This window comes from Scyliorhinus torazame, chromosome 2 (genome assembly GCF_047496885.1).
Source record: "Scyliorhinus torazame isolate Kashiwa2021f chromosome 2, sScyTor2.1, whole genome shotgun sequence".
Taxonomy (NCBI): Eukaryota; Metazoa; Chordata; class Chondrichthyes; order Carcharhiniformes; family Scyliorhinidae; genus Scyliorhinus; species Scyliorhinus torazame.
The window spans coordinates 329,400,181-329,414,204 of NC_092708.1; the positions used below are offsets into that span (position 1 = coordinate 329,400,181).

Here is a 14,024-nt window from a genome sequence, read left to right on the forward strand (position 1 = left end):
CACCTTCTTCTAAACCAAGTCAGGACATTCATGCACAGAAGGGTTTGCTCCTCTTGGGCCTACCCAGATTGATGTGGTCAATTTGTGTGGGCCAAGTCCAATGAATATAGGTCGAGTTCTGATTATCAAAGCCCGCCTCCAGCTCTGTGGGCAATTTGTATCTTGCCATCTAGAAGTAAAGAGTTTTTGTATTGTAGGGGAAAACATGTTAATTCGGTCCCTATATCCAGGAGACAGTCTATATCTTAATCGCCCACACTCATAATGATATACAACCCATCTCCTCACTGTTGGATCAGTGCCAGAAGAGGTGCTAGGAGACAGTCTATATCTTAATTGCCCACACTCGTAATGATATACAACCCATCTCCTCACTGTTGGATCAGTGCCAGAAGAGGTGCTGGGAATTTGAGGGTGGGCTCCCCTAGTTTTTTGCAACCTACAGCAACTCCCGTTGCTGTGGTGTAAGTTGCTTGAATATTTGACCCAGGTCTTCATCACCACCAGAGGACGCACTTGGATTGTGTGGTGTGCCGGGCTGTTGACATCCTTTCTGTCGTGCCTTTTCTGTGCACCTCCTTGCTAGTGGCCATCTTTTCCGCAGTGATAACACTTTCCAGGTCGCTTTTCTTGGGTCATGGTGTTGCTAGGATCCTTGGGTTTCCATCCTGCCTGCATGGTTCGGAGTTTAGCTCCCATATCCCAGTCTAACTGGTTAGAGCGATCCACTGACACTGCAAAGGTTGTTTCTCGAGCGTCCCAACCAGGCAGAGTCACCTTCAGCATCTTTGCCAATTCTGGCTTTAATCCAGCAACGAAGGCAGCTTTCATAGGTCAGAAAGTATTGTCGTCCATATCTTTGGGTTCCATGTCGTTCACTCCCGAGTGTTCCAACCAGACAGATCGGAATTGCTCATCATACTGTAACACTTCCTCCACCCCTTTTTCCTGACAAGCTGCAATCTTTCCCCAGTCCATTTTTGCTGGACTGAAAACCAGTAGCCAGTGCTGAATCGCAGCCCATCCTGCCTCTAATTGCTGCTCCTCGTCCCGAAGAGCGACTCTGACCTCTTTATTTAATTTCTACGCGTCTCGCCTAGGTACCATTATCGTCAGGATCTGTACCCTGTCCCATGGGTGGAGATAAATGCCCGTTAAATTTTCTAAATTCCCATGTTTCATTCCCCCTTTCTTGGTGCGTGGCAATTCTTTAGATCATTTATCAATTTTTTACAGATCCGCTGGAACATGGTGAAAATACCGGGGCATATTTAGCTCCAATTGTTTTCTTGCCACCTCCGTCAGTAATTTCTTCTGACATAATTTTAACCCGATTTTTCTTCAGAGGATTGAGCCACTCCGAGGAGGGTGCCACCTCCTTTGAGCTATTTTCTCTGCTGGAGTCGCTTTGCGTAACTGCATTTTTTGCTGTTCTGCTTCTATTTCTTCTAGGCAAGGGTACAAATGGGACGATTTACTCGTGGGGGATCCGAGGGGTGTCGCTGACCTTTTCGGTGGTTCGTTGCCCAATTGCTTCTTAAGTTTTTTGATTTCGGATTTGATTTCAGATTTAAGCTCCCTTGAAACTATTCAAAGAGCAAGGAGTTCTGAGATCTAGTCAACATTCCATAATCAATGTCACAAAAAAGTGTAGGCTTCTTGGCATTGCTGCTTGTGAGTTAGTACTTTGCAAGATAACTGCAACACTTGGCTGCACAGCTCACTGCTTTAAAGTAATTGATTATGTGTAGATCTTATTGGTCAATTATTTGAGCTGTGCAGTAAAGAACCAAATCTAGTGTCCCATGTTAATGGGATATGAGGTGGTTCGGTGAGCTTTGAGTGACTGCACTCTTGCCACTGACTCAAGATTGTGATTTTAAGCTGTACTCTAGAGAAGCACACAGTTCAGGCTGACACTTTAGTACAGTGTGGATTAAGTGCTGCATTGCATTGCAAGAAATGCATTATCTTTCAGATGGAATTAAAACAGAGGCATACTTGTTATGCAGGTAAAAGATGCCATGGCATTATTCAAAAGTAGTGCTGACCAACGTTTATCCCTCAACAACACAAATTATCTGGTAATATATGTCATTGCTGTTTTTGAATGCAAAAATGGTCTTTATACTTTTTATGACAACAGTGACTGCACTTCAAAGAACTTCACTGCATTTCAGATATAATAGGAACTACATAAGTAAGTTGTGTGTGAAGTCTGTGATTGATTGAGTTATTGGTGAAATCTGTTTCGAGGGCAGCATGGTGGCGCAGTGGTTAGCACTGCTGCGTAACGGCACTGAAGTCCCAGGTTCGATCTGGGTCACTGTCCGTGTGGAGTTTGCACATTCTCTCCGTGTATGCATGGGTTTTGCCCCCACATCCCAAAGATGTGCAGGGTAGGTGGATTGGCCACGCTAAATTGCCCCTTAATTGGAAAAAATGAATTGCGAACTCTTTTATAAAAAAAATTTTTTTTAAATTTTAAGAATGAAGTTTGTTTGGGTAATTCACCTATTTTCTAGTATGCTTGAATGCAAAGCACCGGTCTACCTGCAAAAGTACACTGATTAGAATTATTTTCAGACAAAAAACATGGTGAGAAAAAATGGAAGTGGGAGGAGGGTTTGGTAGTTGGTGGTGCTTTGAGTCAATCTGGTACAGTTGGGGAGTTAAAAATTTGCCGCAGCCGGAAGCTTCATTCTCTGTGACCCATACTTGCAAATTTACACTGCTGGTTGTGAGGCATGGCAGTTAACGGAAAAAAAAATGTTTTTCCATAGACATGCTCCTAATATTGAGCACAAATGTTTAACACAGCTTTTCATGTATTTGGTCTTCATTACAGTTTTTACTAGGGTTAATTGTAGCAATTATTTTGCAGTTGACAAAATTCAGTTTGAACCTCCATTAAGAAAAGAAACTGAGGCTCACTGTGAAATGGTAAGTCTGAATGAACTTCATCATTCTTTAGCTAGAGATTTAATTTAACCTCTTGCAAATTATTACCAAGTTACTGCCAGAGCATAAACAAGGTTTGCCATTTTGATCTTGAATAGTGAAAAAAGAACCTTGCAAACTAAAGAAGTCCCAGGCATTATGAACAATTTAAAACTTTGTCATCTTTGTACATCACTACCTTTTACTTTAAAAGCCATACATTAGTCCAGGCTAATATTTTTAAAACTATCCCGCAGACATTCACCCAGCGAATCAACTTCTTACACAAGACAGGGTAGATACATTCCTGAATCCAGATAGGGAACATTTACTGCCTCATCTATCGTCTTATCAAAACTACAATGTCCTCTGAGAACTCCACTTAATTATGTTGGATTCAACTTGCCCCTTTTCTAAATCCAAGTTGGCTCGATGCATTCAACACATGATCCCTTAGCTATCCTTCATCAGTCTATTTTTCTCATAGTTGAGATTAGGTTTTTAAGTTTGTAATTTTTCATCTGTTGCTCCTTTTTTAAGCTGGGCCAACAATTCCACTTTTATCATCAAACCTAAAAAGATCATTTGTAATAGCACAGCTGTCAGAAATTGTAATTTGCAGCGAAGACCCACTTTCCCCACAGAAATTAGGTCTGATAGTTACGTGAACCATGTTGTAAACCTGTGTGAACTGTTCATTGTTTTGTAGCAATATCATGATGTCTTGAAGCATGTCCCATTTTGTAAGGTATTAATGATTTTAGCCATAATGAATATGTTCTACTCCATATTTATGTAGGGTGTTTTTCTTTACTTCAATAATATGCAAACAGTAGGAAAGAGCTGGTTGGTTGTGCAGTGTTGGAGCATGATTCTCTCATAGCCGTACAGCAGGCAGTAAAAAAGGCAAATGATATGTTGGCTTTCAAGTGAGAGGATTTGAGTACAGGATTATAAAATTCTTAACAGGACGAGCGTAGGTGCAAGAAGGATTGTTCCCGATGTTGTCTAGAACCAGGGGCTGTAATCTAAGGATAAGGGATAAACTTTTTAGGACTGAGATGAGGAGAAATTTCTTCACCCAGAGAGTGGTAAGCCTGTGGAATTCGCTACCACAGAAAGCAGTTGAGGCTAAAGCATTGCTTTCAAGAAGGTTAGATAAAGCTCTTGAGGCTAAAGGGATCAAAGGATATGGGGGGAAAGTGGGAACAGGTTACTGAATTGGATGATTAGCCATGATCATATTGAATGGCAGAGCAGGGTTGAAAGGCCAAATGACCTATTCTTTCTATGTTTCAACTAAGAGCTAGATCTCAAATGCTTGTGTTGTCGCATCTGATCTTCTCTTAACTGCGGGGGATCTCGTAAAGTATCTGCAGGTTAGCAGTGGTGCAGGCAAGGTTCTTTTGCATTCTTTTTTTCTGTGCTGGTGAATCCCAGCATGGGAATTTTATTATACTTCTCACAGCCGGAGAATATTATGGGAGCAGGACCAATCGTGCTGGTGAAAATTTCCTATTAGAATAAAAAGCCACGAGTTCTATAAATGAAGGAAAAGAAAAGCCAATGGTGGTGGGTATGGCGAGTAGAAAGCACCAAAGTGCTAATGGTTAATTAGATGTTGGTTGCATGTTGTCAGTTGTTTGTATGTACTAGTTATTGGTTATAATTTTACCTAGTGGACCACTTAACAATTCTGATTCTCTGACCTAAGCCCCAACCAAAATTTTAGAAGTCATAAAAAGCAAGCACCAATTAATATAGGGAAGAAAACTGAAAAACCTGATGCAATGTTCTACATGACGTAGGAAATACTTAAATCATGTTTTTATGTAGGCTTCAAAATTTGACTGTATTTAGTTCTTGAATTGCCCCTTGTTAAACTAACCCCCAAAATTGAGAAAACAAAATACAGCATTGGGTAAAAATGATTTAACTCATCACTGACCAAGGAATGAGCAGCTGTGCAATTAAATTAACAGCACACTTTTCTAACGCTAGTGTGGGAAGATAACCTCTCTTAGAGGAGTAATTGTCACAATTTGATTTTGTACTTGCAGCAGTTCAGCTTTAAGTTGGATTTACTTTGGGGCAGTTCATTATTCTGGTAATTTAACCGAAACTAAATTCCATTTAATATAACAGTTCAGGATTCTGTTTTGGGGTTTAAATTGCATATGGTCCATATTCAGTTTGTAGAGCAGGGTAATGACTAACAACCATATAATCTGTGCTCTTGGAGCGGTCACCCTGACAAATCAAAGTTAAACCTACTCTGCAGTGTACTGGTTCTGTCTCATTATATGCTGGTCTTTATATTTGGGTTACAGTTTCTGGAAGTCAAAATTATATTTTGCTCTTGGCTGTTCAGATTTTGACTTTTATATTATTCAACTGATGCTGAATATTTCCTTGACTTTAAAAGCTTATATTAACAAGTCACAACTGGAATGTCTGATTGAAATCTACACTCTTAGAATTCCTACAGTGCAGAAGGAGGCCATTCAGCCTATCGAATCTGCACCAACCCTCTGAAAGAGTACTTCACTCAAGTTCACTCCCCGACTCTATCTCATTAACCCCTTAATCTAACCTACACATCTTTTTAGACAATTAAGGGGCAATTTAGCATGGCCAATCCACCTAACCTGCTCATTTTTGGACTGTGGGAGGAAACCTGAGCACCCAGAAAAAACCCACGCAAACACTGGGAGAACGTGCAAACTCCACACAGACAGTAACCCAAGGCTGGAATTGAACCCGGGTCCCTGGCGCTGTGAGGCAGCAGTGCTAACCACTGCACCATCGTACTGCTCTTGATGTGTAGCCTCTGAACAAGCTTCTTTCTTTACCTCTTGCTCTTGCATCTTAATATTAGTTTAGCCTTTTTCCGAAAGCACTTAAAGGTGCCTCACTATACCTGTACATTGAAGTAAGCCAGAAGAATGTGGTTGATCTTGTATACCTATTTCACATTTGGGCATTGCTTTATAATCATAATCACTAAAAGCCTTCATTATTTTGATATCTTGCAGTTGAGTTTTATAGTACCAAACATCTGAATCAATGCTGACCATATAATCTATTCAAACAAGTGTAGACTTAGGGCAGTACGGTGGTGCAGTGGTTCGCATTGCTGCTTCACGGCACCAAGATTCCAGGTTCGATCGTGTCCCTGGGTCACTGTCCGTCTGGAGTTTGCACATTCTCCCCGTGTTTGCGTGGGTTTCGCCCCCACAACCCAAAGATGTGCAGGGTAGGTGGATTGGCCACGCTAAATTGCCCCTTAATTGGAAAAAATGAATTGGGTACTCTTAAGTTTAAAAATAAAAAGTAGACTTATTCCATGCTGCAAACCTCAAAATCTTGAGGATGTTTAGAGCATAGAAGACCGTAGAAGTCTCGAATGATCACTGAGGCCACACTTTGTTATTCCTTCCAAAGAATTCCCTCCTCTGTCAATGGTTGTAAACTATTAAACGGTTTGATATACTGCCCTTGTCCTTCAGAACATTAACAAAAATCATAACGTGACCATTTTAATAATCCCCCAAATGGAGCTTTATTACACCTTGTTTGGACAGTAAGGAAACCATTTAACTATAGTGATTAGAGAATGTATTACCCTGATTTCCATAAAACAGTTGATGTATAACATTCATCAAATTAAGTTTGACAAAATTGCTTAAAATATTTCAAATTGACTCTCCCAAGCTTGGTAGACAATTACCCGTACTACACTGTTTAAATAGCCCTGTTGAACTTTATTTTCAGTTTTATTCATATACTATCAGGATTGTGCCTTCAGTCGCTAAATATTAGATAAAACAGCTCATTTTAACAGTAATTGGGATTGTTTTGTGAAGAGGGTGTGCAAGACTTAATCAATTTATATAAAATACAGTAAAACAAAACTTTTCAGATGCTGATGTTGTACAAAAACGTGTTTTAAAAAATTCTGTTCAATATATTGTATAGGACGTAACCAAAGAAGCACCATTTGGTTTATCATGGAGCCCATTTGCAGATGGAGGAAACAAGTAAGTAATAAGTAAATTACAAGATGCTTCAAATACCCTTATTTAGAAAAGATGAATAATATTCATAGTATTACACGTTTATATGCTGTTTGAGCATTTTAATGCCATTTGTCCCCATGATTTGCAAGCAATGAGTATTTTACATTAGACTACTTGCCTGCGAAGTGAATGCTCCTCAAGCTATATATAACTAATTGTGTCTCTAATGGAGAAGGATGCCTATGGTCCTTTGTGGACTATGGCTAATTACTTTGGGTAATGAGGAGAGACTAGGCACAATGCAGAGAAAATAATGCTACTGTGGAAAGCAGTGCAAGAGAACTCTGCAGTGGTCTGTTCCAGAGCATCATAATATGCAAAATAATGTTTACTTTAAAATTGCTGGTGGCAAGCTGTGTGGCAGATGACGTTTAATGTGGATGTGTATAAACATGCATATTGAAACAAGAAACATGCCATCTGTAGGGTAAAGTCCATAAGCAAAGCTAGAAAATGATTTGTATGTTTATTATTGGCCTGTCATGATCAGCATGTTATCAACTAGGCTAAACTGGTACAAAGATGCTTCTCAATAGCATTTGATTACAGGTGGACAATGTTATATTGATTTATTATGCAATCATTTTTGCAGTTTTGTTTCAGCGCTTTTAAGTTGCATTCCCAGTGGAACAATGGCTTCCGTAAGCAGATCTAGTTCCTACAAATCAAAACTTGCAATCACTGTGCCTTAAATGGGATAGCGTGCCAGGAGTAGGATAACCTGCCACAAGATTAACAATTATCTCCTAAATACAGTATAACACACCAGAGAACATTTTGCTCACATCTGTTTTGAATGACATTGCTAATAAATAGTTATGACTGTTCAAGGCTAAAATGGATCAGGTTTATTTACAAGTCAGATCATTACCTGAAAGCAGAAGGATATGGTAAGAACTGTTGCACCTACTTGAAAAGCAATGGATGGATCAGTTTACAAACTGCCTTCTCAAACATGTATTTTACACAGCATGATCTTCATGACTACTTTCATAGGCTTGCCAATTTGGTGACATTGAAGATGAAGCAATGTTTTCTTCCCTTCAGACAAAATCCAAGCATCAAATCCAGGAACTAAATTATGAACTAAAACTTGATGCAAGTAAGGTTACTGTAACAACTCTTATATGCCATAATCAGCCTTTCAGATAAATATTAATTTTGAGGAATTTTATCACTGAATTGTTACAGCACAAAAGGAGACCATTCTGCACTGTGTCTGCACTGACTGTTTGAATGAGCAATTCACCTAGTGTCGTTCCCCCATCTTCTCCTTGCCCTGTGTTTCATTCCTGGTCTAGGCTAAGTCACCTGACCTCCATTAGTGATCGATATTGGTATGAGGGAAAGCTTCCTTAGACTAGTCCTTATTTTGTATGAAGGAAAGCTTCCTTGGACTAGTCCTTAATTTGTTTCTGGCTAGCTGTGAACTTGTACTTCACTTGTCCTTTTGCCACATTTGACATTGTTCTACATTTGCCATGTGCTGCGTGCATTTATGTAAATTGTCAGATGATGCCAAGGGCATACAGATGAAGTGAGAGTCATGCCTTAACCTTGAGGGAGTGGAAATGGAGGCATTCCATGGGTAATGAACAAAGATGCAAGATTAAAGACAGAACAAACCTGCATTTATGTATCTTGCTCTGGACCTGCCAAAGCACTTTACAGACGATTAATTATTTTTGAATTATTGCCACTATTGTAGGTATAGTGAAATGCAGCAGCCATTTTTCACATGCAAGGTTTATCAAACAACAATTGGGTAAATACCAGAAAATCTGTTTGATTGCTGCTTTTGAGGTATGTATAGGACAATGAAGAGTATTCCCTGCTCCTCCAAGTGGCATCTTCTATGTCCACCTGAGAGCAGGTGAAGCCTCGGTTAAGCTCATCCAAAAGATGGCATTTCTGGTTGTGCAGCAGTGAGTCACTACTGTACTATTGTAGCAGGAAGTTGTTGGTGTAAAGATTATAATACTCGGTTGTTGTTCTATTGTCAGATACAGAACCACATGTAATACTGAACTTATGATCTGATCAGATCACGATACAGTTTAAACAGGGCTTACACCAACGTCTTAATTATTTGATTACATTGTCCAGCATATTCATTGCTCTTATTGTTTGGCGATGATAGGATATTTGGACTCTGAGTCTAACATTAAAAAAATAAATTTAGAGTACCCAATTATTTTTGCCAATAAAGGGGCAATTTAGTGTGGCCAATCCACCTAATCTGCACATCTTTGGGTTGTGGGGGTGAAACCCACGCAGACACTGGGAGAATGGATTGGTTGGATTGGATTTGTTTATTGTCACGTGTACCGAGGTACAGTGAAAAGTATTTTTCTGCGAGCAGCTCAACAGATCATTAAGTACATGATAAGAAAAGGGAATAAAAGAAAATACATAATAGGGCGACACAACATATACAATGTAACTACATAAGCACTGGCATCGGATGAAGCATACAGGGTGTAGTGTTAATGAAGTCAGTCCATAAGAGGGTCATTTAGGAGTCTGGTGACAGTGGGGAAGAAGCTGTTTTTGAGTGTGCAATGTGAATGTGTAAACCCCACATTGACAATGATCCAGGGCTGGGATCGAACCTGGGTCCTTGGCGTCATATACTCTTGAGTCTAACATTCTGTCTCTCTCAACTTCACCATTTTACACATCTTTTTCTTTTTCTTCTTATGTGCAGAATCTTTACACCTGTCTTATTAACACTCATCTGCCACTGTTACACTCACTTGTGCATATTGCCCAGCTTGTTTTGTATGCACCTGGGTGGCTTCTTGGATTCAAGATCTCCCCCAGTTTGGGTATCTTCTGTGAGCTTGAATTGTTACCACAGAGCTTAATACAGTAATATTTGGATACACCAGTCAGCATTTCTGAGTACTTGTTGTTTTCTGGTTATATAACTGAGCCATGTTGACAGTGTAATGAACTGATATAATTGATCATTTTAAAACATTCGAGAATCTGAAAGAGTGTTTCTAATATGCTTAATATTTGTAGTGTTAAAAGTGGAGAAAACCAGCTGTGGGGTAAAATGCTTTTACTGCCTCTTATTATTGTTATAATGTACCAGCAGCTGTAGTACATAGTTAAATTCCAAGCATGGCAATCTGTTTCTTACAGCTCCTAGGCATGAAGCACACCACTTTTGCATCCAACTCTACAAATTATTTCCCTTTTCTGTTCTGATTCCAAAGGAGCCTCCTTAAATATGTTGAGGAAGAATTGCAACAACGTAACTCAATAGCATAATCAGTGGCTGCCATGCCTCCGTCTACTGTAATGCTTCTGTTTTGTGGTAGATACAGTGGTAGTTCTAGAGGGTGGATCAAGTGAACATTTTCTGTTTTTAATAAGAGTGCTTCTTAATTAGCTGTATTGTGGTTGCAATGGGTTTTATTCTTTTGCTCCCAAGTGACCTACCAACAATCTAGAACCATCTTGAAGGTAGATGTGATTAGTATCTGTGAAATAATTTCTTCAACTTTTACAATGAAATCTGATTGCATATGTACTGTATTGTGCTGGCAAAAATGATGGATATTGGCATATCATGTCTTCCTCCTACTCTCTCTACATCTCTAGTAAGAGATTTAGCTATAAAGAAACAGCCACTGAAAATATTGGAGAAGGCAACAGAAGTTATACACGAGTGGTAGAATGCAAGTTTGTGGTCTCAATTTTTTGCTCGCAATCTGTTAATCCCATTGTCAAGTTTTAGGAACAGCCTATCTACCATCTTTTTCTTAAATGATAGGAGGAGGGGGTGAAAATTTAAAAAAATGCCAGAACTGCTTCACCAGAATGGGCTGACATTTTTAATTTCCTAATTAGCAACTAGGTTCTATGCAGTTGTATATTAGCGTGTATTTAAAATACGGGGTTTTACTCCTCATCCACCAAATCTGCAACTGAATTCCAAAGTTTAGAGTTGTGGAAAGGAAAGAAGGAGGCTGTGACATAATCTAAGGACCATGCCCCCTGTGATTACTCACTGTGAAATCATTACAAGCAATTTAGATGACAAACCTTTATGCAGATCTTAATTTCCATTCGACACCATATTTCGAGTCAGTTATTCAATATATTTACATTTTAATATTTTTGCATGTTGTATGTGAATACCCTGGCAGTGTGTGCATGCTTTTTAACTTCAAGTCATCTGTTCTCCGTTAACCTAATTCTTTGCAAACTAATGGGGTATGTTAATATACTTTTTAGGGGACACATGACACACTTCGAAGATGACTTTGACAAAGAACGGTAAGTCTCCTTTTGTAGATTATTGAATTTAAGCAAATTATAATGAATAGCATAATGTTAATGCCAGTATATCTCTTGATAACAATAATACAAGTGCAATGAAGTTGTTTAAATTATTAATTTATTATACATTTGTGAAAATGGCAAACCTGTTCTTTTTAAAAAATATATATATTTATTAAAGTTTTTATAACCAACGCAATTTTTCCCCCTGACAAACAATAACCCCCCCCCAATAACAAAGTAACACGAAAACGCACTGAGCGAGATATATACATGGCAAAATGGTATATTTACATAGCTTTATACACTGGCTCTCTCCCGCACGTGCCAGTTTTCCCCACCCTTCATGTTATCTCCTGCTCCTCCATGCCCCCAAGCAAACCCCCCCCCCCCCCCCCCCCCCCAGCCCACAGGGTGCTGCCGCTGCTGACCGAACTTCCTCTAACGTTCCACGAGATAGTCTAGGAACGGTTGCCACCGCCTGTAGAACCCCTGCGCAGACCCCCTTAAGGCAAACTTAATCCTCTTCAGCTTTATGAACCCAGCCATGTCGTTTATCCAGGCCTCCAAGCTAGGGGGCTTCGCCTCCTTCCACATTAGCAAGATCCTTCGCCGGGCTACTAGGGACGCAAAGGCCAGAATGCCGGCCTCTTTCGCCTCCTGCACTCCCGGCTCGTCCCCTACTCCAAATATTGCTAGCCCCCAGCTTGGCTTGACCCGGACTTTCACCACCTGAGATATTGCTCCCGCCACTCTCCAGAACCCCTCCAGTGCCGGGCATGACCAAAACATATGGACATGGTTCGCTGGACTCCCTGAACATCTTCCGCATCTGTCCTCTACCCCAAAGAACCTACTCAACCTCGCCCCCGTCAAGTGTGCTCTGTGAACCACCTTAAATTGTATCAGGCTGAGCCTGGCACATGAGGAGGAGGAGGAATTAACCCTACCAAGGGCATCAGCCCACAAACCTTCCTCAATCTCTCCTTCCCCCCCCCCCCCCCCCCCCCCCCCCCCCCCCCCAGCTCCTCCTCCCATTTACCCTTCAACTCTTCTGCTAGCGCTTCCCCCCTCTTCTTTCATCTCTTGGTGTATTGCCGAAACCTTGCCCTCCCCGACCCATACACCCGAGATCACCCTGTCTTGAATTTCTTGTGCCGGGAGCAACAGGAATTCCCTGACCTGTCTCCTCACAAAAGCCCTCACCTGCATATATCTAAATGCATTTCCCGGGGGTAGCTCAAACATCTCCTCCAGTGCCCCTAGGCCCGCAAATGTCCCGTCAATGAACAGGTCCCCCATTCTTATAATCCCCGCCCGATGCCAGCCCTGGAACGCCCCGTCCATCTTCCCCGGGACAAACCGGTGGTTACCCCTGATCGGGGACCACACCAAGCGAGGCTCCCACTGCACCCCTGTGCCGTCTCCACTGGCCCCAGATCCTTAGCGTTGCCGCCACCACAGGGCTCGTGGTATATTTTGACGGCAAGAACAGCAGCGGTGCCGTCACCAACGCCCCCAAGCTCGTTCCTTTACAGGACGCCATCTCCATCCTCTTCCATGCCGCCCCCTCTCCCTCCATAACCCACTTGCGGATCATCGCCACATTTGCTGCCCAGTAGTAGCTCCCTAGGTTTGGCAGCGCCTACCCTCCTCGGTCCCTGCTGCGTTCCAGGAACCCTCTCCTTACCCTCGGGGTCTTATTCGCCCACACAGACCCCATAATACTACTACCTACTCTCTTGAAAAAGCCCTTGGTGATTCCGATGGGAAGGCACTGAAACACAAACAAAAACCTCGGAAGGACCACCATTTTGACCGACTGCACTCTACCCGCCAGCGAGAGCGGCAACATGTCCCATCTTTTGAAGTCCTCCTCCATTTGGCCCACCAACCTCGTCAGATTCAGTTTATGTAGGGCCCCCAACTCCTGGCTATCTGGATCCCCAGATACCGAAAACTCCCCACCGCCCTCCTCAGCGGTAGGTCCCCTATCCCTCTTTCTTGGTCCCCTGCCTGTAATACAAAGAGCTCACTCTTCCCTACATTGAGCTTATAGCCTGAGAACTCCCCAAACTGCCTAAGAGTCTGCATGACCTCCACCATCCCCTCCATTGGGTCCGCCACGTACAGCAACAGGTCATCCGCGTAGAGCGACACCCGATGCTCTTCTCTCCCTCGGACCACCCACTTCCATTTATTAGACTCCCTCAGTGGCCAAGGGTTCGATCGCCAATGCAAACAACGGGGGGCACCCCTGCCTCGTTCCTCGGTACAGCCGAAAGTACTCCGACCTCCGCTGGTTCGTCACTACACTCGCCACCGGGGCTCTGTAAAGGAGCTTAACCCAGCTGATAAACCCTCACCCAAACCCAAACCTACGCAACACCTCCGAGAGGTACTCCCACTCTACTCGGTCAAAGGCCTTTTCCGCGTCCATAGCTGCCACTATCTCCGCCTCTCCCTCCTCCGATGGCTTCATTATCACGTTTAAGAGCCGCCGCACATTAGTGTTTAATTGCCTGCCCTTTACGAATCCCGTCTGGTCCTCATGAATCACCCCCGGGACACAATCCTCAATCCTCGTGGCTAGCACTTTTGCCAATAACTTAGCGTCCACAGCTCTTCATAGAAGGCCTTGAATACCTTGTTTATTTTTGTTACGCTCCGAACCGTGGCTCCCCTTCCATTTTTGATTCCCCCCCATTTCCC

The 14,024-nt window shown here is 42.0% G+C and overlaps 1 protein-coding gene across 3 annotated transcripts in view; it reads left to right on the plus strand.

The window, feature by feature from the left end:
• map4k5 (mitogen-activated protein kinase kinase kinase kinase 5) overlaps nt 1-14,024 on the plus strand; it is a 309,224-nt gene that overhangs the window by 195,529 nt on the left and 99,671 nt on the right. For all 3 annotated transcript variants that reach the window (XM_072489787.1, XM_072489786.1, XM_072489788.1), the window contains 3 exons: nt 2,885-2,943; nt 6,919-6,980; nt 11,268-11,309. In XM_072489787.1, the coding sequence (XP_072345888.1) occupies nt 2,885-2,943; nt 6,919-6,980; nt 11,268-11,309 (163 nt within the window). The remainder of the gene's footprint in view (nt 1-2,884; nt 2,944-6,918; nt 6,981-11,267; nt 11,310-14,024) is intronic.